At 40.1% G+C, this 27,779-nt stretch overlaps 1 protein-coding gene across 1 annotated transcript in view; it reads right to left on the bottom strand.

Moving 5' to 3' along the window:
- Positions 1-27,779, bottom strand: part of SPOCK1 (SPARC (osteonectin), cwcv and kazal like domains proteoglycan 1) — a 396,972-nt gene that overhangs the window by 254,487 nt on the left and 114,706 nt on the right. Inside the window, 1 exon segment of the mRNA XM_079968135.1 lies at positions 18,961-19,006. Within this exon segment, the coding sequence (XP_079824261.1) occupies positions 18,961-19,006 (46 nt within the window).

The following is a 27,779-nucleotide window of genomic DNA, read 5'->3' as shown; positions in this document are numbered from 1 at the left end:
ATTTGGAATGTCCCGACAGTGGCTGAAGGTGTGTGACTACCCAAGACAGACAGCCTGGCTCAGCCTGGCTTCACCATGCTACTTCCATTGCTGCCACTGCTTGTCCAGCCAGAATAAAGCACAGAATCCAGGCTGGCACCTCCTTATAGTACTGGTAACAGTGAGCTCCAGCAGCCAGGCATGGCACAAAGCAGGGGCAATTTGAATTTCAATTGCCCCATGATGGTTAACTTGGCAGGGGATCAGTTGCTCTGGGGCAGAGTTGGATGAAAAAACGTGTGTGTAACCACAGCTAAGAAATATCACTTTATTATGCTTGTACTATCACTATGTGAATATAAGTTGGCATAGGTGAATCAATGTTCCGCAAACAAATGTAAAATTAAATAATCTCTTCCCTATGTATCAAACCTGTACGATGTAAATTTAATGGTGAATTCACTGTTAGTATGTTTTCCTGCTAATAGTTCATTTGCTACTGTCAGGGCTGAGTCAGAGCGCCCAGAGCCCCCAGACATGGAAGAGAGCATTTGGCAAGAGCCAGAAGAAGCAGAGGAAAGTGTGGCTACAGAGGAGGGGGAAGCAGTGGCGGAGCTTTATGCTCTGGCACTGGGGGTGGGGTGGGGGGTGGAGAGCAGGCAGGGGTGTGGTACACCACCTGCGCGGGCGTGGTGCCCAGCACAGGTGGGGGGACAGCCACAATGGCACCCCACCAGGATTGTGCTGCCAGGTGTGGTGCGCTCCCCCTGCACTCCTCTTCCTTTGCCAGTGGGGGGAAACAGGACCCAGCAGAGAAGGGTTGGAGTTGGTGCAGGCAGAGAAGCAGGAAGAAGTGGCAGATGAGCAAGCAGTCTCGCAGGCACCGCAAGGGTTAAGCTCTGAGTTGGAGGGAGGAGGGAGTTTTACCTTTGCTAGAACCAGGAAGGAAAAGAGGCAGAGTCAAAGAAGAGTTGTAAAGTTCCCGCACTTTAGATGCTGGAAATGGAATCGTAAATCATTGGGGGTGTATCTGATCTCTCGGACTCATACTGATGGTGATGAGCTTGTAATGACTTTTGTAAATACTTGTGTATAAAGACCATAAAACCTCACCTCCTGGAAGTGATGATTGCGGTGAAGAGAGGAATGTACCACCCAGACAGCTACACACTGGTGATCATACACTTTCTTCATTACAACTTTAATGAACAAAATTAATTTGCTATGTTTTTCTTACAAGAAAAGGTATTGCACATGAGTGAATCAAAACTAGGTTTGTCTTCAAACCTAAGCAAGTCATTGCCTTCACCAGCGTTTTGCTACAATTTCTAGCTTTCAGCAAGCTGGTTTCTTCATTGTTTGAAATAATTTCACCCTCATTGCTTCTCTCCCATTAAATAATCCTTTAATCCTGCTTAGTACTAACAGATCTTGTCTTATTTAATGCCTTCTACTAATTGATGCACACACAATGGCACGGTACAGTATATGAGGTCAGATTGATCAGTTTATCAAATGACAGAGTCATTACCAAATCATTAGTTCTGGTTGCTTCCGTGATTAGAAAAAGAATTCTTATACCTAGGGCCAACCATGTTCTTTCATAATAAGGGATTTGGAAGATATTTATACAAGCAGAAAATTGAATCAGCATCACCATCAGTGCATTAAATTATAGCATTTTTTGAAGTGAATATTGCCTTTAAAACATGACAGTGAATGTGGATAGAAAATAATGATCTACACTGAACATCCTTAAATTGCACTTCTTATTATTTTGAGACCATTAGTCATGACCACAAATGACTGCCCTTTAACTTAAACTGTGAACATATGTTGAAAAAACGTATGACCTGGTACAGCTAAATGCATACCATTGCCACTAAGCTTGCATATGACCTCCGTGTCTAGATAGCAAGCTGGTGTGCTATCTGAGCCAAACCTTAGCTCTCAAAATTGTTTTGAATGCCATGCCTTACATCTTGAACGTACAGAACAATATTAACCTTTGAGGAATGGCAGAGTATATGTACTGTCTTTGCTGAGCAAGAAGGAGACTAGGAAACTATGGTACGAAGATTTAGTGCTTCAGTGACCTCTTTGTTCAACCCACATCCTTTTTTGTAAGGTTAACCTGCTCAATATATGCCCTGGGAGCTGTATGGGGGAAAGTATCACTGTAAGGACACCAGCTATTCCAGTGTGTTGGCGACCCATGACTCTCAAGCATAAGCTGCTTTGCCACTACAATAGCCAATGGGATTGGGCAACTAGAGAAAAATAATGTGAATTAAAGATTAACCAATTTTTCTTAAGCAGGTCACTAGATGTTTCGTAATTCAAATAAATGAAAACTGACAAAATGGGATTGTGTGTATCTGATCTAAGAAACTGACACATGAGAAAGCCTGAATGTAACTAATACAGATGTATCATGTACTTTGGCATATATTTCAATGGTGGGAAACCTCAGGGCCAGGGGCCAAATGCAGACCTTCAGCTCTGGCCCTCAGAATTCTCTTCAGGCCATACCCCACACTGACACAGACTGTTTTTGACTGGATGGAATATATCATTGAACTCTCAGAATGCCTCTTGCTTCTCTGGATGAAAGACAAAGGGGTGTGTGTGTAGAAGCCAAGTGACTGCAGAAAACTAAAATTTACATTAACTGTTCTGCCCGCTTTTGCCTTTGGCCCTCACTCACCATAGGCAGATGACTTTGGAAGATTGCTGAGAAGGGAATGTGACCTTTGGTCTGAAAAAGATTCACCAGTCACAATTTATTGGACCCAGAGATTACAGATGGCTGTTTGGATCCATGAGGAATCCCCCATCCACCCATGAATGAATTATTATTATTACTTCATCCATAGATCTCAAGGTGGTTCACAGCATTAAAATACATGATCAAAATAAATAATAAAAACAAAAACAAAACAAACCATTTGTGAACTAAAATAAACTGCCCAAAGAATTATATTAGGCTTTGAAGAAATCACTTCACTGTATAGGGACCCAGAGCACTTCAGGCTGTTCAAAACTAAAGATGCTCAACTGAACATGTGTGAAACTTTTATGTCCCAGGGTCCCTGACAGGTAAATGACAGCAGAATGTTATAACCCTGTGTGTACCAAGTGGGTCCTCAGTGGTGATTCATAGTACTAAGGAGTGAATTTAGCCCAGCTAGCAGTAGACCATGAATCAGGCTGCATTTGACCCAATCTTCTTATGAACATTAAAAGCATGGCCTGTTAGAGCACCTCTCTTTGAAATCTTGTGACATCCCTGTTCAAAGCCATCATACAATTTCCTCACTTTGGAAAACGAAACAAAACAAACCTAAAGTCAAATAAAGCTTATTACTAATATTTTTTTATGCCAGTTAAAGAATATGCCTTTAGACTATTCAGTATCTTACAATGAAACAATGACTGAATATTTTAATACTGAATTTGAAACTTCTTTAAAAAATAAGAGCAAGTCCACTAAAGGAGCATGTTGCAAAATTAATCTCACATTCCTTTCCTGAATTACACTAAAGTATTTTAATGTGGGCATTTTTAGCAAGCAGGAATGGGCTATACCCTAAAAGTACATTACCTATTTAGAGATGTGAATCTCTTTTGGGATTGAGGGTGTATAGGAGTTGTGAGGGAGGAAAAGAAACTTCAGTAAAAACATCATACAAATCTGACCTAAAGCAACTTCAGATATTACAAGACTTCAGGGCACACACATGTGACATGAATGGATGAACACTTTGGGGCTTTTAGAATACCCTGCACAACTGTAGACCACCACACTGAATATATTCTAAAAACCCTGAACCTCCACTGTGGAGGAGAGTATTACTGCATTCATTTCCTGCATCTAAGCTTCCTATTGGCATATGAGAGAACTGGATGCTGGACTAGATGGGCCACTGGTCTGAACTGACAGGATTTTTATGTTTTTAGTCATAGTTCACCAGTATGCTTTTCCTTGCCTGCCTAGAAAAACAATGGTTTTGGAACACCTGGCAGACCAGAACACAAGCATTTGCCCTGGCAGTTCAGAAGTTCGGTTGCCTGCAGAACAATATAGAAAGACGGAATTCATTAAGGCTGGCACCAAACTGTTGATACAGTTTCAGTTTTTAAGGTCTAAAAATACAGTACAACGTTGTTTCTGGAAAAGCTTCTCAAATATTATGTCTTGCTAGTCCTTTCACTGATAAAGCACATATTATGAAACTCAATTCACATGCCCCAATTTGTGTACTGTAAATTTAGGTCAATGGAACCATATAAGATTTGTAATCTGACACACTACTCACTATGCCAATTCTAGGGATGAATGCAAACTGGTCTTCTAGTGAAATTTCTCTGGGATGTTTCATAACTCTCTACTTTGTTCTGAAGCAATTATACACCTGCCATATGCCCAGCCAGTCAGACCTCAATGCTCTGACTGATATAAGGATGTTTGCAAAAGTGACTTAAAAGAATTTGACACCAATGAGTGGAAAAGTCTGGCGAGTAACAGAAACATCTGGCATTACAGGCACTGGGCTGGCACTCAAAATTATGATGAGAAATTACCCCTACAATTTTAGCACAGAAGTGAGCACAAGAAAGCAAAGCATTGTTCATGGCTTTTCCAGTGAAATACACAGATGGAAAAACTGTGGCAGGGCTTGCCGATCTTGGAATAGATTCTTCAACCACCAGAGAAAATGGAATTAAAATGCATCTAAAAGGATGCTCTCTATCATCAAAGAAGATGGACAGCTTATGGGCAATGCCCCTTCTATATTATGCACCAGGGTCTTCCAACTGTCATCACAGGCCAGCATTCTTAAGAGTCACCAACTGCATATCAGATCCTGAGGAGATTGTGCATTGCTTTTGATAGGGACGCGGGTGGCGCTGTGGACTTGCACAGAGCCTAAGACTTGCCGATCAGAAGGTCGGTGGTTTGAATCCCCGTGACAGGGTGAGCTCCCGTTGCTCGGTCTCTGCTCCTGCCAACCTAGCAGTTCGAAAGCACGTCAAAGTGCAAGTAGATAAATAGGTACCACTCTGGCGGGAAGGTAAACGGCATTTCCGTGCACTGCTCTGGTTCACCAGAAGCGGCTTAGTCATGCTGGCCACATGACCCAGAAGCTGTATGCCGGCTCCCTTGGCCAATAAAGCGAGATGAGTGCCGCAACCCCAGAGTGGACCCAATGGTCAGGGGTCCCTTTACCTTTACATAGACAATGGAAATGCACTGCTTCGAAACAAACATTTTAGGCAGTGTCTGTTTTGAAGTTGTATTGAACCACAGTATTATAAGACATAAAATCCATATACTACTGAGAACTGCCAACTTTCCCTTAGCTCTAAATACAGCTTAAATATATAATATGACACAGATTTCACTGTCATCCACATTACTTTATAACTTGAAGGTAGGGTTACATGATAAGAAGACAGTTCCATGCAACAAATTCTTCTGCTGGCCATCCATCCTGTGAACAGGATGAAGTCCATTGTGTATTTGTTTTTTGAAAATAAAAATATTTGCAACTATGGCAAGATAAACACATCATGAATCTCCACTTTGAGCTAACTGTATACCCCACTATGCGCACTACTTGATGTGCCTTACTGCATTTTCTTAACTAATAATATGATATAAAAGAGTTGCCGCTATCAAAAGTTCATTTATAATGCACTACACAATCTATCCATGCTACACATTTGTGACAACACTCTTAATTTATCAAGCAAAGAGACAGTAGATTTATCATGTTGGTATTTTGTCCAGTTATGGTGGGTGGGAGTGGTGGTTTCCCAGTCCAGGTACCTCTATCCAACACAGTGATTCTGCTTCTTCTGGGAACCCACAGTGTTACTTGCTGGCATCAAACTCAACTTCTGTATGAGAGGAGAGTAGGGAAATGGGCAGATGTGCACCTAGTTTGGACAGGCAGTCTCCATTGTTTTGTGGGCAAGACGGATGTCACCATTAATGCTGCTGGAGCTGCCAATTCTTTCCCTCCTCTGTGTTCCAGACACTAACTGCACTGATTATATTAGAGGACAAAACTTCAATGGATACATCTATATGAATGTGAAAGCAGGGAAACGCTTTATTTTCACGTGCAATGTGGTCCATGCAAATGAAAATATAAGAGGAAAATTATCTGCACATTTGAAGTCCAATTTTTATGAGCCTCTATTAGATTGTGCCTTTGAAGTATGGGCCAGTATTTCACAGGTTTCAGTACTGAAAATGCCAATGTATTAAACTCATGTAAAATTCACAATGGGAAATAGAACATTTGACCTCTGTTTCATGCGCTCAGCCTCTAAAAGCTTCTTGATGCAGTGATTTGCAGTTATCGTCATTACTGCTTGCATTAAAACAAATTGCACTGTGTTAAAATAGCACCTGGACGTCTAATAGTTGAAAGGGTTATCCGAGCTTTTTATTGTAATCTTGGTTTGGCTTTCTTTTCCTTGGACACTTCAAATTATTGCAACATGAAAGTTGTAGAAGTTGTCACCAAAAATACTTTAAAGCACTTGAAAAATGCTATTTTCACATTGTTAGTTCAAGGGAAAAAAATGCAAATTTATTTAAGTGGTAATGGTGTATTTTGCAATGAAAGGCATACTAAATGACTAAGCTAATCTATCAAGATCAGGCTGGATTTTTGCCAGGTTATGATATTAAATGAAATGTTGGCTCCCTCACCATTCAAATCATTTCACCTCTTCATTTATTGTTTTAATTAAAAATGTAGGCACTAAATAAATAAAAAATCTAAATAAATCTTTATAGCACATCTTACTGCGTGACACAAAGGCAATTTAGGTATTTAAAATTACCATTGTGTTTCTAATCAGGCTTTTCATCTATTTCCAGAATCTATAATCTAAAAATATGCACAGCATTAAAATAATGTCCCTCCACTTAACAGGAGTATTTTACTTCACAGTGTTTTATTTCTGAGTGCAAGCTTAAGTATTACCCTCTGTTTTAATTATGAGCAAATTGAGACACAGACATTCTGGGTTAAGTAAGGTCACACACAGAAAATTGAATGTAAAAATCAAAGCAGAAAGTTAACACAAATTATACAGATCTTGTGTCTCATCTGAATATATAAATCTTGAGACAGCCAAAATTAAGCATTTTTAATTTCAATTAATTTCAATGACAGGGTTAAGCATAAGCTGTTTATAAACTTTGGTTGGATGATGCCAATAATACTTTGCAATATTATTACACTCCTCAAAATACCGGTGCCTGACAGTTTCAATACTGGTACTTAATCTTTCCTAATTGCAACTTTAATTCAATTTTCACTAGTATACAATACATATTTACATTGCAATCCTATACCTCTGGGGTGGGGAGCCCCACTGCACAAGCAGAAGTCATTGTGTGGACTTCTGCTGCTGAAATTCATCATTTGAACCCGACCCTATAGATCCTGATTCCCCCCCCCAACTTTTTATCCCACCACCATATGAAATTAAACTCATGGCTGCATATTCTTCAAAAGTGGTTTACAAGGATGTGCCTGCCTAGTCACAGTGGCTGTTGCACAGTGGTTGGATTCTTGCAATGTGCTCTACATGGGGCTGCTCTTGAGTGTGGAAGATGCTGCTGATGCAGAATGCGGCAGCCAAGTTAGTGAGTGGGTAGTTGCCCGTGCACAAATAACACCAGCATTTGCTGCCAGTTAGCTACAAAACCAAGTTCAAGGTGCTTGTATCATCATATAAGGCAGAGCACAAATTAGTATCTAGGTGCCCACTGGATTGCCAATATCCTGCTCTTTATACAGCACCATGGTTTTTGAGGTCTGTTAAAGAAGCCCTCCTAAGAGGAACACATCAACCAAGGGTGCAATATGTGGTGATGTGAGAGAGGCTATTCTCAATTTTGGCATCCCATTTAATCACAGATTCGGTTGGGAGCAACCCTTTTGGGCTTTAGACACCTTTTGAATACTTATTTATTCATGCAGGCATTTGGGAAGTACAGTGGTACCTCGGGTTACATATGCTTCAGGTTACATACACTTCAGGTTACAGACTCTGCTAATCCAGAAACAGTACCTTGGGTTAAGAACTTTGCTTCAGGATGAGAACAGAAATCGTGCTCTGACGGCGCAGCAGCAGCAGGAGGCCCCATTAGCTAAAGTGGTGCTTCAGGTTAAGAACAGTTTCAGGTTAAGAACGGACCTCCAGAATGAATTAAGTACTTAACCCGAGGTACCACTGTACTGTTCTCTCTTGCTGGACTGTATATAATTTTTATGTTTTACTGCTGTTGCTGGTTTTAGATTGTTTTATACCAGGGATGAGGAACCTTTTTCCAACCAATGTACTGAACCCATTTTTTATTTTTTTTAATTAAGGGTATGCCTTTGTTATATAGACTACAGTCCAATCGCCTTTCCAAGCCTTCCTGCTATCACAGGATTTGATGGGGTGGAAAGGCCCTCTACCCCAGGGGTCGGCAAACTAAGGTCCGTGGGTTGGATCAGGCCAAATTGCCTTAAGGATCCAGTCTGCGGACTGTCTGTGGGTTGGTGCGGGGATTCTGTTCGTTTAGGCTGTGCCATTTCCCCCCTGCACCATTCCATTCCCCCCCTCCCTTACACACACCACAGCGGTGCCTCCTCCCTCCTGGCTTCTCCCCGCCCTGCCTAGAGGAGGAAGGGGGCTGGGCTAAGCTGACTGAGTGCCAATTTCAGCAGCCCTTCTCCGGAGCCAGCCCTTTCGCGCCGCTCATCTTCCCTCCTCTGCTGCCATCCTGGTGCTCCTGTGGCCCAGAGAGCGGAGCGGACGAGCTCGCTCTGCCTACCCATGAGAAGCAGCGGTGGTAGTGGTAGTGGTGGCAGCCCCAGGGAAGGTAAGCGCAGCGGCTGGGGCTGGGGGGGTGGGGAGAGGACTACTTGCCCCCGTGCCTCTTCTTCCAGCTCCCCCCCCCACTGGTGCCACTTCTCCGGCCCGCCACAAGGGACAGTCGACCGGCCTGCGGCTAAAAAAATTTGCCGACCCCTGCTCTACCCAGCCCCAAACAGCTCTGCTGTCTTCTGTTCCCTAGTGTGCAACCTGTAGAAATTCCCCCAAACAGAGCATGTTGGAAGGCAACATAGGACCCCCTGGCTCCAGAGCTGGATCCTCTGCCATCCCATGCCATCACTGGGCTCAGCTGCTGTGCCTGCTCCTGGTTTGCCTGCCTTGTCTTCTACCCCAGCCCCAGTGCAAGTCGCAGAGTAGTGGATGCAGCAGAGGCTGTGCTGCTTGATCACACCCTGCTGCTGCCTGGCTGGGGTTAGGATTGCTCTGTTAATGTCAAACTGAATTACAAATCTGATGGCAAGTCAAACACAGAGACATTCTGATATGGCGTACTGAAGAATTAAATAATACAGGAAGACATCCTTATAGATTTTGCTCATATGTGGTTTGTCAGAGCCTACAGCTATTCCAGCTATATTTTTAATGCTAAGTACTTCATTTCATTCACAGTTTCAGTTATTGTTCTCTGCATATTCAAGCACTATTAAAATAAAGCTGATTTATTGGGCAATCACTCTTATTAATAAACGTCAAAACCCAGAGTATTGGGAGGGAGGGGGCTGGTATAAATGGCCAAACAGAAAATCTGCCAAGTGAAACAGAAATAACAGAAAGATTTTAGGAAACTGCACATTTATGGGGAGCAAAATAGATACAGAAATAAACAATTCCAGAAAATGGATTTATGAGTGGCTTCTCAAAAAGCACATCTTGGCTAGGGCTAAACGAAAATTGAAGCCTTCAGAAATAATTGCAGGTTCCATGATTTTACCCTGCATCACAATTCTCTCATTATCTCCTTCTGGAAGGATATTCATTAACTCCAGTCATCATCTTTCTCTTTCTCTCCCTCCCCCACCCCCCAGCAGTACTGAGAGAAACCATTTTGTGGGTCATAATTCAGCTGTCAGACACTAGGAAGAAGTGGGTCCTATTCTTACTTCATATAGCAAAGTGGAAGAACTGATATACATTCAGGTGTTTGTAGATAAAAGCTTTAATGATCATAGACGGATGCCAGGGGCTCCCAGCTGATACAATGCTAAATACCTTATTGTGCATCTTGGAAACATTTCTTCCTTGGACCAGTGGGCATATTGCTGTCTCACATGCACCAGTTTATATTAGGCTGCCCAGAAACCAGTTAGCATACCAATGGAACAAGGGAGCAAACGAATGAATCATATTTTCCAGCTGAAGCATAAAGGAGTTTCTGTGCAGAAGGATGCTTGGATATCTCTGATGATTATCCTTCCTTCTTGGAAAAAAGAATCTTGTGAAAATAGAAAGGATGAGCTACTATAGTGTATACCTGTGTCTGAGAACAGTCCCCCCCCCCTTTTCGGGGAAAAGACAATATCCGGAAGAGAGAATAATCTACTACACTGCATGCTCACTGGCCTTTTAAATATCGCAACACTTTTTGCATTCTTGGGCCTTTTGGGCAGTACCAGCTGTGGGTGTCAAGAGGCACAGAGGGTTAAAGCTCTAGGTGCCGCAAACAGGGCACAAAGTGTCTGCCAGCCACTTCTTCTCTTCCACACACGAGAGAACAAGAAGATATAATGACCTGGATGCATAGATGGAATTTGCTTCCTGCACAAAACACAGAGCTTAAAGGCAATGAATAATTTTTGATGACAGGGCGTGGAAAATCGGATAGCAAGAAATAAGGAGTTACGAGTTGGCCTGGTAAAAAGAATAGGAGTGGCTGTTCAAAATTAGGGAAGAATGAGAAAAGGTTCAAAAGGTAGAACCATGAAAAGGATACAAAGATGTTGGATGTAATCAGGTAGGTAGCCGTGTTGGTCTGATGCAGTCGGGGAAAAGAATAAAAAATTGTCCAGTAGCATCTGAAGGTATCTGAAGAAGTGTGCCTGCACATGAAAGCTTATACCAGAACAAACTTAGTGGATCTAATCAGAATACCACAAACACAGTGGATGAGGATTTTCATCAGTTGGAATATTGGTATTGGGAGCTGGTTGGTCTTCCTTAAGGGTACAGGCTCTAGAGCAGGAGTAGCAGAAACGATGCGCTCATATGCTGTAGTTAGTCGGTAAGTCTCATCAGGCCCAGACGGCATGACCAATGGCCAGGGATGGTGAGAGTTGTAGTCCAACAGCATCTGGAGGGTGCTACATTGGCTATCCATGCTCTAGAGTTCAACATTCAATCAAACAGAAAGCTGGGTTCAGGTAACACACAAATGGCTATGACTTAGCTCACAGCAGCAGGAGGACCAGAGGAGCAGCAAAGGCGTCATAATCTCCTCTCTGGGAGCATGCACGCACTAAGACAACATCTGCCTTAGCTTTACATGTAAACTGAGCCACTGACATGCCTAGTTTGACCCTAAGTTGTTTTTAAGGGATGGAGCCCTGCAATTAATGTTGGTGAAGTAACACTAAGCCAACCCATTGTTTAACTTTGGGTAATGTGGTAGCCGTCAGACTGTGGGGAGGAGTCCTGCAGCTGTGATGTCACTCTGTAAGCCTCTCATTTGTTCATTCACTCTGAGACAGGGTTTGGCTCAGCATTAGCATTACTTGCAAAACTGGGTCACTGAGTGATTTCTGTCAGGACTATGGCAAGAAAGGAAAGACTTAAACTTCCCCTTCCTCAGTCCCAAGACCGCTCACAGAATTAGTATCATGTCTAGCCAGGGTCTCAGAGATCTCTTTATGAAAGCAGCCAATTCTGCTGAACCACTGAGACCCATCGTGACATCAAGCCTTTTCATTTATGCTACCCTTGGTATTTAGTCAATATAGAAATAAGATATTAATGAAGATTCATGCACCATGCCATTTTTAAGTTGATATTTTGCTTTAATGTAATTGTGAACTTTGAGAGGTTGGGTTGCTTATTCGGGGTTAATTACAAATGTTTGTATACCCTTACTAGAGCAATTTCAGAAACTGCCGTGGAGCATGTGGGAAATGTAGTTCGAAAGCTCCTGCCAAACAGGTGAATGACACTTGCACCTCCTACATCTATTATATCTGGCAGTTCTATAATCTCTTGCACCCAACATTCTGGAGAAATTGGATATAGTCTCATTTACGAGACAGGTTTTCTTCTTTCAGTGTATCCATCTGCTTGCTTATTAGAAATAATAATGGTCATTCAGTGAGACCAGTATTTTTTAATTCAAAGCATATTTCTGCAGTACAAAAAGCATCCCATTACTTCCAGTGTTTCTGCCTTTTGGGTAATGATGCTTTTTAAAATGCCATATGGCAAACAAATTATAAACCATTCTAAACTGGTTCACTGATTTTAAGGCTATCAATGTTTATTCTTTATTGGTGCACATTACCAGAAAAATTAACAGCATCTGCTTGCATATCTAGGATTCTGCAAATCTGTTAAGAATTTAAATGAACCTCTGCTACAGTGGCATGTAAGATTTCTTGTGCTGGATATATGTTCTTTTGACTTAACATTTCAACAGTTAACCATTGATAAGAATGAACACATTTCTGATGGCACATCCTTCCTTCAATCTTTCATAAAAAATCTCCTTCTTCTTTCAACTAGCCCTTTAAATGGAGATCTTTATGCTGATTTGCACCTGTATTGTAATTATTTTTATACAGATACATATAATTGTTTTTAATCAAGGATTGTTTTCAGTTTGTTTTATTGTATTGTTCTACCACTGATGTGTTTATTGAGCTCCTTCAGGAGGAAGGGGAGGATATAAATATTATTCTTAACAACAACTTTGTTGGCACAACTTCTTAGTTCTTATCCTCTAGTGAAGTGAAGCTGAAGTACCTATAACTGATCTAAAACATATCCTTCCCTTGTTTACCTTCACCTTCAACTCCTCTTCCTTTATCACCTCTACTGCATTGAGAATTGAGGATAGGGCAAAGGCCTGCATTATTATTTATAGAGCCGAACACTCTATAATCTACATATATTATTGTTGTTGCTCATAGTGATTACACTGGAATGTTGCTGTTATGCTACACCTACTGTTGACTTTTTCTCTTGTACTTATGAAGTATGTAGCAAAGGTATACAACCACTTTTCCACCTCTTTCTTTAAAATCTGACACCATCTTATTAAAAAAGAGAGGAAATAATTGCAGGGATCAGGACTCAAACGTAACAAGGTGAACTGTTCAAGTCCATAGAGCATGTTTAATGGGTTTCTTTATGTTTGAGAGCCGGCCCTATAATGTAGTTCAGTGAGCAGTAGCAGAACAGCTATAGTAAAAATGACAGGAAGGACACTATTCGCAAAAAAAGCAGGGGGGGGGCGGGGGCTCAGGCTGCACAACTGGGATATATGGTACATTTACACAACACCCAAGTTCTGGAATGACTTGAAGGGCAAGCAGTGGTATTTTGATTAAGCTGTAATTGCTGCTCTTTTAGGAACAAGAAATAAGACAGTGAAGTCACACCTCCTGCCAATGGGCAACCATTTGTGGCCTATGTACATATTTCCTTATTTTAGCAGGTAATAAACCTCCATCATCATGGGACATGGGTGGCAGGCAGAGAGGAGTGCAAATACCCTGCACTTCTCTTTTATCATGCAAAGCCAAGCTTTTGCATCTTCCCTCTACTCTCAGGGGCAGGTACAGGCATATTCTCATGTGAAAAAGTTATTTATTTATTTCATTTCTATACCATGGATCACAGAGTGGCTTACAATATAAATCTGAACCTTTTATTCTGAATGAAGGAGAAAAGATCTGGAAGGATGGAGAAAGTGTGGGCCATTTGCATTTGTTTGTAACTGCTACGTTCCATAATATCAGAAGAAACCGCCATTGTGCGCTTCTCTTTTGGCTCAAATCCACAACTGCTTTGGACAAAGTACAGATTGTTGGTTTCTTTTCCAGTCCCCGGAGCTATCTTTAATTCTGAATGTGTTACGTCCAAGAGCAAAAGAGCATAGAGTGTTGCGGCTTCTAAGCTTCCAACCCTTGAGTTTTCTCTATCTCTACTGGGTGCCATTGTTAGTCTACAGGGCTAAGAGTAGAAGAAAAATCTCCCTTTCATCCTCCTGCCTGTGTACCTGTTCTCTCATTCTCTGTCAAGTCCTCACGTATGAAGTGAAAGAATTCCCGCATAGGTTTCTAAGGGGAGAAAAGTGAGTCAATATTGTAATCTCAGAGGAGAATAGAATCCTAATGGTTATTTTAATAGCTTAATTGTTGGCTATAAATCCCTTCCATTTTATGACTATAAACATGTTCTGCCAATATCTCCCCCCCCCTCCACTTTAAATTCAGGAATAAGACTTCAAGTTGGCAAACCTGCCACCTGTGCAATTCCTATGCCCCAATCCTACTTCCTAGTCACAGCGAGCAGTCAAGAATACACATTCCCAGCATTAAAATGAATCCAGACTTTGAAATTAGAACTACGTACTTCTGCTGGTTACTGATCAATTATGTGAGACTTTCAGGGTGCAGTCCAATCCACCAGCAGAGGTATATTGGGAAGTGGCAGAAGCCTAATTATGTTGGTGGAACTCGAAATATGCTACTGGCCTGACAGATCTGCCAGTAGAACTCCTCTGACATACCTGTAGAATACTCTGCTTGCAGAGATATTTCACCAGGGAAAGTATGTTGATGAAATTGGAGTGAGCTGTGGATGGGACAGCGTAAGAGCACACTTATGCAAAATCTTTTATGCACCCAGAACATGGCTGCAAAGCTTTAGACAAGCTGCCAGCCTGGTGTAAGGAATTTACCTCCCAAAACAAAGTAGCCACCTCCGGTCACCTTCCAGCCTGCCAATATTGCCGTGGCAGAGCATAGGATATGGCATAACAATTACCATTCACAGCACACTACCACCAATATAAGACCCCATATAGGGAGACTATAAGACACATGACATGGGGCCCTTTTCTCTGACTTCATTTCACATGTACTTGGAGTGGTACCACAGTGATGGGAAACTACGGAAGAAAGATTACTTGGCCCATTCAACAATGGAGGCTTTGAAATGAAACTCTTAACAATTAGGACATACAGAGATGTATGTTGTGTAGCATTGTATCAACAACACTATCATTCCCTGCCCCACTTTATTTTGGCCTAAGGTAACGGGACCTAACTGCCAAGAGTCAATTATCTGTATTAAAACTGCCCAGTTTATGAAGTCTGATTTCTGAACAGCTTAAATCAATAATTTTAAACAGGTCACTGATTATATGTCAGAGTGCAATAGCTGTGCTTTGGATTTTTAGAGAGAGGGGGAGAAAATGTGCAGACTAGCTTCAGAAGCCCTGGAGAGGAAACGTGGCATTCACAATAACAGCAAACTGATTAGCAGCTTGAAAGTAAGGCAATTACAAATATGAGAGAGAACTTGACATCATGAGAATTCCAAGAGCACAAATACATTAGCATCCCAGGAAATACAAGACAATAAAAACCAGCAATGCAATGCAGGAGCATAAGGCTTACTTATATAAAATGTTATAGATAGGTAGCCGTGTTGGTCTGCCATAGTCAAAACAAAATAAAAAAATTTCCTTCCAGTAGCACCTTAAAGACCAACTAAGTTAGTTCTAGGTATGAGCTTTCGTGTGCATGCACACTTCTTCAGATACCATCTGTATCTGAAGAAATGTGCATGCACACGAAAGCTCATACCTAGAACTAACTTAGTTGGTCTTTAAGGTGCTACTGGAAGGAATTTTTTTATTTTTTATTTTATATAAAATGGTCACATTTCAGTAAAGAATGAAACTGAGCCCTCCTGAACTCCCCCCAACACACATCACCATTACACACGCACATTCAATCACCACATAATACAGCCGGGAAGCTTGAGATTATGTACCGGTTTGAAAATGGGTAAGTCCTTTCACAAATACCTTCTTTGCATGAACGAGATAATTATGCATTAAGAATTGCACATTCAAATCATTGTATGTCCACAGAGGAAAGTAATTCCTGTGCCAATCAACAGTGAAAAACAAAAAAAACCAAATTTAAATCCTGGAAACACAAGGCTTAAGGAGGGATTTAGGTAGCCTACAGACATTCTGTTGAACATCTAATCCAAACAGAGATGTATTTCATTGGTATTCCAGTAGTGGCAAACCTGAAACTTGCATGAGTGGATTGTCCTTAAGTTGCATCCAGAGACACACAGGAGATAAATTCCAGGGCAGAACAACAGCACAATCCAGCTGTTTTTGTAGAAATGATTGGATCTCAAGGATACTTTTAGCACTTCATCAGACACGTATTGGTCAGTAACTACTGTGATGTACATCACATAATACAGCAATAAATATGGAAGAGAATACTATTTGTCTGTAATGTGCCAGTGAAATGTCAGGGATTTTTAAAATTTGTAATGGAACTGGTTGGTTACTGCACAGTAATTTACAAAACTGCATGCTTTATAATGCTGGTCACCAGCCTGGGAAGCTGTCCTCTTATATATGCCAGAGTGCCAGCAGTGCTTGTTTGCAGTAGACACCATGCAGTGTAAAGATGATCAATAGCATCTGCTAAAATTTTAATGAGGCAAGACCCAGGGAAGGTTAATTGTCCCACATGTTCTCCTTGCTAGTAACAGAGTCTTAATGAAAAACCATTTCAAGCAGCTTTATTTTTTCTTATTTAAGGGTTTTCAGAACACCAGTGCAGAATGGTATTCTTCTGCCGTGCTGTTGGGTGCAGCAGAAATGTTAAGTTCTAAGGGAGAAATGTGGACGTCACATTGTTAGAAATCTAGTGTGGTACCCATCAGTTTATAATATGCACTTAAACTACTTTCCAGTTGAATGGTTGCAGATTCTTTGCTTTTTACTCAACTGGCAGAAACTGATATGTACAACCCCAGCAGGACTGCTAATGTGCCTTATTATCTTCTCCGTATGAGATCTGGAAAGAATCTGCTGCACAACCCTGCATAGAAGGGGTCCTCAATATGGTGGTTTCCCCCTTGAAGGGAACATGGATATGTATGTTCATTAAGCAAGTAATGCCTTCCTGACCTCCAGCCAAGACCTGGGTGCATTATATATCCCTGACAGAGGACTGAACGCAAGGGCTGTGACAGGACCCCCACTTTCCTAACATCCTAATATGATTTGAAAAGAAGGGAGCTAGAGAGAGTAGTCACTTTGTGGTTAATGGTATTTTCCTGACTATAGTTTATGGATAGGATTAGAGATATGTTCTATTCCTCTTATAGTGCCAGTGTTCAGATTAGTATCCTACAGATCAACACAAGCAGCAGCAACAGGCTGTATAAATGAGGTTATAACTAAGGATCTTGGCATGTTCATCTGTACAACAGATGACAGCACAAAGATAAAAGAGTTGGAAGCCAGAGTCAGGCATTAAGGACGGAGGAGGATCTAAAAGTTTGAGAAACTGCTGTAGAGTCTCTGGAAATTCTACATGCTATGATAAACTTCTAAACTACCCACATGTAGAATCTCTGTGTGCTCCAGCCAATCAGAATTTATTAAATACCTTTCCTAAAGTACTTGTGGCTTCCATCAATCTGTGATTTAGCAAAAGTGATCTGACTAGAAATGGATCATGAATATACTGTGCTGCACTACATTCTTTATGAATCCAGGCATATGTTACCGTTATAGGCAGGTTATTAGTGGGCTATATGAATTTATAGAGTAATGGCAGGCCAGATATTCCTTTACCATTTTACTTTCCTCAAGGCAGGTGAGTTTTGGTCTGCTAGGTTAATGATTCCATCATTTGGTAACATTGTTTTCTTGAGTGATAGATTTCATCAACGCTTTACCAGTATTTCCTTGCCAACATATGGTACTGCATCACAGCACTGACTCTTTTATTTCTGTATACTGCACATGAGAGCAAGACAGCTCTGACACCTTTTCCTTTAGCACATTTGATGGGTGTACTATTTGCTGTGGGAGATTTTTTTTTTGCACTCACAATGAAACAAAAATTGCATTTAACAGCAGTCTTTCCAGGGGTAGCATTACACTATTGTTTACGGTGACCTTTTATTTTCAGATGAGGAAGCAAGCTAAAATATCGCTTGTACACAAGCACACAAAAAAGGAAAAACGGAAAAGAATAGAAATGTAGCAAGAAAAATGAAAGTACAGCAGACGATGATGCTGAAATTCTAAAGCCATGTTTGGCACAATTGTTTCATCATAAACTGGCAACTTTGACAAAATGTATTTAAAGATATTACAAGGGAAACAATCACAAAATATAACAAATATGCATGGTTTTTTGCAGTGCAATTTATTTATTTTTTACTTTTACAACACTATTCCAATACAGATGAGAGATCATAGAAAGGTTACTGCAAAAAAATGAGATCTTTACAGAACATGTAAAGCACCAGTCTTCATGAGAAAGTACCTAATTTATATTGGGGAAAGGCACAACAGTAAATTAGACACTCTCTTCCAAAGCACCACTTTCTCAGTTTTCAAAGCATTCCCACTGGGCTGCTAATGAGTAAAAGAAGTATCACAGAAGATCCTAATTCTATGTTGCAACTACTTTGACCCTTTGTAATAATATGAATTCAGTGAGACTACAGTGTAGTTGAATGAATGGAACTTTATTGTTTAATCTGGGGTCACCAACCTAGCGCCCACAGTCACTACGATAACTGTGAAGGCTTTCACTGGTGCTCCTGGGCAGAGCATCTAGATGCTAAGATTTATTTGCTTTCTTTAGTGTTTTTAAGGTTCTAGCCCTCCTGGAAAAGGAAGTTGTGAAGCAAAATGTGCAGGTACCCTTGTAAGCAATTTCTATGAAATAAGCCAGGCTGGCTGCTGCTGTCAGTAACTGTCTTAAACCAATAGGTGAAGCTATGTTGTTGGGAAACCAAGCAATATGGATAGTGATACTTATAAAACAAAGCAATTATATAGAGTGAATGTAATATTTCTTTTACCTTGATCAAAAGGCTTGTTTGGATTCCAGTTTCTGAAATAATCATCCTAAAGGAAAGAAAATAGGAGTGAAAACAGTTAAACTGTTAAAATGAAATGTAGGTATTCTTTTGGGCAAGTCTTTTATTTATTTCTTTGTTAAACAAATATGCAAAGCTCTTTTTCTGTAATCCATTTACTGTTTGGCCTCAAGATAAAACAAAGTTTAAAAATTTAAAATGTTGCTTTCAAACATATACACACAAAATATAACACAGAAAATGAAGATATATTTCACAACTCAAAATACTGTGCTATCTTAGTGGCTCCAGGGTTGTGTATATATATCCAGGGAATTTCAAAGAAGCCTAACCAGTGAAGGGAAAACTCCTCTTGGCTTCATTTGGAATTGGGCTCATCTAGCCCAACCAATTGTCTTTTAAAGTCAGCAGAGAGCTTGGTTATTTTTGAGTGCAATCCCAAACTTTTTCAGGATATCATTGCACACCCAATGACATAATGTGGAGAATGACATGGTTGAAATCCTTCCCCATAACCAGCTCACTTTTCTCCCTTACTCCACTCCAAAATTTATACCTGGAATGGATTGAGAAAGGAAGAGAGTTAACTTGGGTTATATCTGAGTTAGAGGAAAACTCTGGAAGTAATAATGCTTCATATTACAGCTGGGCTTTTTAATTTGCTGATATTCATATTCAAAGCAAAGGCATTATGAATTGCAGTGACTAAATTTGATAGCAAAGGTTCTTTTACCCATTACACACGTTAGTGATAAGTGACCTTTTCCTCTGTCTCTGGCATGTATACCTGTAGAAATCAGCACTAGCAACATATTTACAAATGAAGTCTGTGAAACTGGCCTTTGTGGTAAGGTATCTGTTTAAGAGCTATGCATAAGGAACTGTAATATTATGCAAGTAGTGAACACAAGACAAGCAGAGGCAGAGGTTGCTTCCTTTCCCAACAGGGCCACACACTGGCTGCTATTAGTTAAGTCTTCTCCTACTCCTCAAGATGCACAGGATTCCAATTCACAATACCAGATTTTGTAAACATGGCAAATGGCTCTTCCTGGGTGTGCATATCCTGCATGGGAGAGAAATGACTGGGCGTAGGCCTCATATTTTTGTGCCAGAGATGATAAAAATACTACAGGTTTGGTGTTTTTTTTACTAGGTATTCCTGTCCTGTAAAGCACTCTGGGATAATAAAGAAGTCATGAAGGGTGGCATGCAAATGACATTTAAAAAACCCAATATTTTCAACTACTTAACAAGCAAAGGATTTAGTGAGCTGTCTTTAATTTAACAGTTTAACTAGTCAACCTTAGTACATTCCCCATCCCCTACATGTATCTACATTTTTAAAAATGAATTAAAGTTGCCTTGCTATTGTCTAGTCATACTGCACATGGTAATTTTAGTGATCTTGAATTATATCCAATACACTCTGGAGTAGACCCATTGAAATCAATGGATTTAAGTTATTAAATCTATTGATTTCAGTGAGTCTACTCTGAGTATCACTAATATTGGACATCATTTTGTTCAAATAAAAAACAAATTATTATCTTTTAATGAAGCAAAATGATTGCTACTTGTCCCTTTTGTAACCTTCAGTCAATTGATTCTGAGAGCTTCTCTTCATCTCTTTCTCCATTTCAGTCCGCTGCTTCTATGGACTATGTATAACTTCTTCACTTGCTCCTTTCATCCTTTCTTCCAGAAGTTTTTGGTGAAAGCATTTTAAAACAGATTTTAAAAATCCATTCCCTTTACCCCGATCTACATTCCTCCTCCTCCTCTCCTGTATTGGCTGAGTTTCCACTATTTGCTTCCCCCCCCTGTGATTATTCACTCATATTTGTCTTTCATGATTCTCTCTTTCCACTCTACTACTCATGTCCCTCACTCAATTTTCTCTTGCTTCCTGACATCCATTGCCCTAGCATTCCTTTTTATTGCATATTTACAATTATTCTCTATATGTTCTCTCTTTCATTCCTGTAAGTCTACCCTTGTTACACCAAAGAAAGTGTTTTGATTCTCATTCTCTCTCATTGACCTTCTCTTTCTTGAGGATACTGCTCTTTTACAATGTCTTACTTTCCATCCTCCAAATGTTGTCACCTTTTTTTTTTTTAAGCCGCTCAGCCTATCTTCTCTTCCTCCAAACCACTTAGAGAAAGAAAGCGTAAGGGTCAAAAAATTAGCAAGCAACAGCTACATGAATGCAACGTTGCCCACTTGCTTCCAGCTCAGAAAAGGTTTGCTCCTCACAGTTCACTTAGCCAAATATTTTTGAGTACAGCTCTCATTTGACAGTACAGAGATCATTCTAGAAAGTATAGTCTTTCCATAGGTCGTCTTCGTTTTCAAATTGGTTTTAGTTCTTTTCACTCTCTAACTTCTATTTCTAATAATCTTATTGCAGCAATATTTCTTCTCTGTATTCCTTCTTCTGGTTCTTTAGCCTCCAGTCCAGCTGACTGACCCACACTTCCATTGCTTGCTTGAATATTGGAGTTAAGCAGTAACTTTCTTGTCATTACTTCAGTGTTTCTAACAATGGTTCTGCTTAACCACCTCTTCTCCTGTCTGAAAGAACTGAGTACTGCGCCTTTTTCTTTTCACCCCTGACATTCTCCCTTTTGGCTCTTCCATCTGCTTATTTGAAGAAGAAGAAGAAGAGTTTGGATTTGATATCCCGCCTTTCACTCCCTTTAAGGAGTCTCAAAGCGGCTAACATTCTCCTTTCCCTTCCTCCCCCACAACAAACACTCTGTGAGGTGAGTGGGGCTGAGAGACTTCAAAAAAGTGTGACTAGCCCAAGGTCACCCAGCAGCTGCTATTCATATGAATAATATCCAGTTTCTCAAACTTAATTTGGGTCAAAATTGAGCTTCTGATTTTTTCCTCCTTATGCAGAACTTTCTCTTGTACGTGTTCATATTGTTTTTCTCCTCAAGCTTAAAATCTAGGCATTCTCATTTCCTCCATATGTCCATGGTCTTTCAAAGTCTTAACATTTAAGGTAAACAATTCACTACCAAATGAAGTAGACTGTGCTTATTCATGGTCATTATTATTTTCTCCATTTTCTGCACAGATAAATTGTAGCTTTCTTCTTGTTGGTTTTGCTGTTTCAGCTCTCAAAATTCTATAGTCTGTATTCAACTCTGCCACCTGCCTAATATATTCTACTTGCCTTTCAGCTCATGCAATTCCCATCCCCACTCTGGTTATACTGCTCCTGTCACTTGGTTCCTCTTCCTTCTCATCAGTGCTTTAAGCTACTTGTATTTAAATAATTTTGCATTATCTTTTCCCCTCTCTATCATCTCTTATTTCTATACACACTTCTTCCTAAAGCCTTCACTCTACAGGTACCAATTTCCTAGTTAAACCTAAGTATACCTTTTCTATTCCCCACCTACTTCCATTTCTCATTCCCTGGAGTGCTCTTCCATTTAACAGCTGACTCTCTTTTACAATGAAGTAAAAACTCCTTTACATTCTTGCTTCTCCCAACTGCTGCTCTTCAACCCCTTTTTACCATTCTTCCATTTCCGCCCTAATATCATTGTGCCTTTTTGTTAGATTGCAAGCCTACAGAAAAAGCTTGCTTAATTTGTGCGCAACTTGCTAATTTATAGGGCATTAGGCATATTTTGAAGGTGATACTAATGGGTTCTTTTCCTTCCATAAGATCTACATACCTCCTGATTGTAATAAAACCTCAAAGCGGTTTACCAAAGGGCAGAGCGGTATATAAAAAGTGTGAGCTGGAGTGGGAAATTGATCAAATGCAGATCTAATAACATGAAGTGGGAAATGACAGCTAGTTAAGAATAAGAAGATATTTTCAATGTACATATTCTAAACTAGCATCATTTTATTTTAGCAGCTTCTGCATCCCAGGGCTTCTTCTAATGCAGTGGATTCACTATAACGAAGTTTTACTGCTCAACTGAACAAATGACTTTCAGAAGCATATTTCCCTCTCACAAAAAGTATTATTAGTCCTGACCCCCACTTTAAGCTTAATTGCTTTTAATTTATTCCTATACAAAATACAATGCTTTAGTATTTCTTAGGTGTCTTTTCTTCCCCAAGCTATTCATTACTTACACTATCTAAATGGAGAGGAAAATATTCATTTAACCCACTGCACTTTAGGGGAAGGCAGCACAATGATTCCATCTAGTGTGATGAGAATGCTATCCCCAGTTCTGCTCTGGGAAGTTGGGGAAACTCCAACAACAGATTTAGGGAGCACACAGGGGGAGGAGGGGCACTGATGGAACCTTAGTTTTAATGCTATGTTCAATACAACTCAAAGTCTCTTAGGAATAAAAGCATGTTTGTGTAGGGGGGGAAATACATAGATAAGGGAACTGTGGGGGGTTTTGTTTTTGTTTTTAGAGAAACCTTCTCTGATATATAAACTTTTAGCATGTAGAAAATGACATGCTTTCTTGTACACTGACGTGGTGATACTATGTTAATGGGAGACACTTTATAAATATTTTAAATAAATAAAGATTAACAACGGCATTTATTGTGCTATTACTGCTTTATTAACTGAGCACTGGAAAAGTCCAAGGGGTGCTCACTTAGTGAAGTTTGTGTGATTACATGCCTGTACCAGTTTGATCTTCCCTCCCTACTGGATCAATTTGCCTAAAGCCATTTTGTACCCAGATGTTAAACCAGGGATGGCAAACTTCTGTAATGTTTAATGGGCAGCATTAAGCTACATTTTGCTCATTTCTGTGGGTCTACTCTGAGGAAAGCTTAGTTGAATACCACCTGATATAGTTTCCAAACAGAACGAAATATTGCTCAATACTTTCCAGTCTATTTCATAGACTAGAGACCAGAAAATGAACAAGTTTTGGAACAAAGAGGCTAAACCATTATTTAAAATGTTGACTGTGTATAAAATGCCATGCAGTACCTTTTAGGTATTCAATTGTTAACAAGAAGAAGCAAACATACCTCAACTTCCTGATGACGTTAGCATAATAAATGAAGAAACATAAAAGAATGAATTTAAATATTGGGAAAGAATGCAAACATTTTTCAGTCCCCCCCCCCAACAATTCAAAGATACATTTGATGCAAGACAAAATTTAAAATCAGAATATCCATTTATACTTTCTAAATTCCAATGCAAGTCATCTAGCTATTTCCATTACCTAAATAAATATACAGTTCTGTAGGCAATAAAATTCTATTTTAAAAAAACAAAACTGTAATAGAATGTCATGCTTGACAAGTATAGGCAAACTACAGTGGTGCCCCGCAAGACGAATGCCTCGCATGATGAAAAACTCGCTAGACGAAAGAGTTTTCCGTCTTTTGAGGTGCTTTGCAAGACGAATTTCCCTATGGGCTTGCTTCGCAAGACGAAACGTCTTGCTAGTTCTTGCGAGTTTTTTCCCTTCCCCCCCTTTTTCTAAGCCGCTAAGCCGCTAATAGCCGCTAAGCCGCTAATAGCGCTAATCCGCTAATCCGCTAATAGCCGTGCTTCACAAGACGAAAAAACCGCAAGACGAAGAGACTCGCGGAACGGATTAATTTCGTCTTGCGAGGCACCACTGTAAACAGAAATGAGCTTATCTTTCATGAGCTCTTAATGTTATATGTTGAATGATTTTGCCATAGTTGTGGATAAACCTGGACCTGAATTTTTTAAGTCCTATGTTTTGTGAAGTTAGAAAGGGTAGGGCGGGGGGAGAAAACCCCCCAATGCTAATTACTATTAGAACTATACTCCCTAAAAGTAACTGATCAGTAGTGGCCTCAGTAGGGTCTTTGCCCATCTGAGCATTTTGAATCTTAATTCACTAGTACAAGTGGCTAGTAAAGGTAAAGGGACTCCTGACCGTTAAGTCCAGTCGCGGATGACTCTGGGGTTGTGGCATTCATCTCGCTTTATTGGTCGAGGGAGCCGGCGTACAGCTTCTGGGTCATGTGGCAAGCATGACAAAGCCGCTTCTGGTGAACCAGAGCAGCACACAGAAACACCGTTTACCTTCCCGCCAGAGCAGTACCTATTTATCTACTTGCACTTTGACGTGCTTTCGAACTGCTAGGTTGGCAGGACCTGGGACCGAGCAACAGGAGCTCACCCCGTTGTGGGGATTCGAACCGCTGACCTTCTGATTGGCAAGCCCTACGCTCTGTGGTTTAGACAACAGCACCACCTTTACCTTTCTTTCCCTTTTTTTACCTTTACATCAACAGTACATATTATTTAGACATGTAACATTTATGTAATGAAAGCAGCAAGGTGAGAGGATTATAAACCATTGGGAATAAGAAATAAATTGTAATATATTGAAACATACAATTTTTAAATGTTTAAAATTTTCTTTAAAACATTTGCAATGCAGGAACAAGCTTTAATTTAAACAATATTAGTAGTTGTATGCTATCTACTAAGTATATCAATAGTTATAAATCAGCTATATGAAGAATATGTTAATCTTAGTGGTGTGCAGGGATCCAGATGAATCCCAAGCAGAATGCTTTGGAGGGATAATAATGTTGTTCAAGGTGAAGCAGGATCTGTCCAACACACCCTCAACCAAAGCAATGTCCCCTGAAGCGTTCTGTGGTGCACTGGGGATGTGGGTGTCAAAGACACAATTACAGTGCATCTGCTAAAAAGTCAAACTATGTATTTAAGCTTACTATACAGGGAAAATGTGAAAGGGAGGGTTCCAAACCAGATTATAAATCTATTTTGTAATCTGAGGGAATAATTTTATCAGTGCTCTTCAATCACAGTGCTTTGGGAAGAAGAGGTGCTGATGAAATAAAGAACTTTGCTCTTCAGTGTTTCTTTCTCTTTTGAAAGTTCTGTCTCTAAGGAGCAGGATGCAAGAAGAGTTCTGGTGGGATTCTCTGGAGGTTTCTTTTGTGTTCCTCATTCCAATCAATACACCCAAACTCTTGTTGCCTACCTTTCCTAAGCTCTTCTTTTCTTATTTATTCTATTTTGACTTACTTTTACTGCAGTTGGCTTTTTGAGTCCAAGTGTATTATGGCAGCAGTACTCATTCTTGCTCATAGTATGGGACAGGAGAATCTGTCCATTTTTGTTTCTTTCACTTTCTCATTTTTCAAATCTTAAGTTCCGTTCTCCACTTTGGCACATCAATTAGTGAATGTTTTCTTTCAAAAGTTCTCAGCAGCTTTTGGGTGCTGGGAAGGATTGCTCTATTTGCAAATCCTTGTTTTGCTGATTTCGTTTAATATTCTAATTTTCTGAGATTGTTAATTTGAGGTTTTCATCAGCTGTACGCCGTGATCATCACAATTATAACAAATAAAGGCTTGATATATCTCGCTTTGCATGTCATGAGTCTATCTCATATATTTGTTTCACCTTTCAAACTGAATTACTGAAATAAATGAACTTTTCCACGATATTCTAATTTTTTTGAGTTTCACCTGTATTTCACACACTTGTCTTCAGAACATTATACTTGCTAATGTAAGACACCAGAGTGAAAGCTTTGAAGGTGGGCGTGGGTAGCAGCATTAATAATGTTCAATGTACACATACCAAGTGGCATAGCACCATCAGCATTTATTAAAATAATGTTTGTTCCACTCTTCATCTAAGAAAAGGCCCCTGGAACAGCTTATAGATTGCTTAAAAAGATTTCAGTCTGTATTTTGCCCCTTACCATCATAGATGAAATTAGCTTTAACTTCTCCTGCAACTATCCTAGACATAGAGATCACAACAGAAGTAAAGTCAAATCAAATCACAAAAAATTACTTGCTCAGATTAACTTTTATGAGTTCCAAATTTATGCAACTCCACCCAGAATCTCATTCTTGTTTTTTTAACTTCTGCTTTATAAACCTGATAATTAAACTCCTTGAAGCAAGTAAACTCTTTATTACATAGGAACACATTTCACAGATGTTTTGCAAACTTGTCAAAAAAAGGAAGCTTACATAAAATGCTTAGGTTATGAATAGCAAAAACATTAGCTAAATAGGACTATAAATGTCGGATAAATTGCAGTTATCCATTGTACACTAATCTAGTAGCAATGAGATGCATAAAAGAGCTCTAGAGCGAGTGTACTACTCTCAATACATTCTCATATTTGGTGACTGAAATGCTAATTTTAATTTTGCATTAAGTAAATGGCAAGAAATGGCCTTTTGTGCATCAGTGTCCTGGAACGGCAGACCAAGGCCAGCTGACCATTACTTTCCAGGTAGATCAATAACACCATAGGAGCTGAAGCAGTGATAGCTGCTGAGGCAATCAGCCAATCAGGAGAGTGACTGTGGAATTTAAATGAGCTGCTGACAGTTTAACAGGCAGATAGGGACTTTCTGAGCAGTCTTTTTAGCACGTATCTGTCAGAAGAAGAAGAAGAAGAAGAGTTTGGATTTGATATCCCGCCTTTCACTCCCCTTCAGGAGTCTCAAAGCGGCTAACATTCTCCTTTCCCTTCCTCCCCCACAACAAACACTCTGTGAGGTGAGTGGGGCTGAGAGACTTCAAAGAAGTGTGATTGGCCCAAGGTCACCCAGCAGCTGCATGTGGAGGAGCGGAGACGCAAACCCAGTTCCCCAGATTAGGAGACTATCGCTCTTAACCACTACACCACACTGGCTCAGGAGGGACAGGTAGTGAATTGGCTCTCAAAGATAGGGATTTGACTCTCAGTGGGAGAGGGACTAACAGTGTAGACAGTTGGGGATCAGAACTGAGTGCAGTTAGCTAGGCAGGGCAACCCAGTTTTCATTCCCTGAGGGCAAGTTAAATCCAAGAAAAGGATGAG

This window comes from Podarcis cretensis, assembly GCF_951804945.1.
Source record: "Podarcis cretensis genome assembly, chromosome: 2".
Lineage (NCBI taxonomy): Eukaryota > Metazoa > Chordata > Lepidosauria > Squamata > Lacertidae > Podarcis > Podarcis cretensis.
This window is presented reverse-complemented; position numbering and strand designations above follow the sequence as displayed.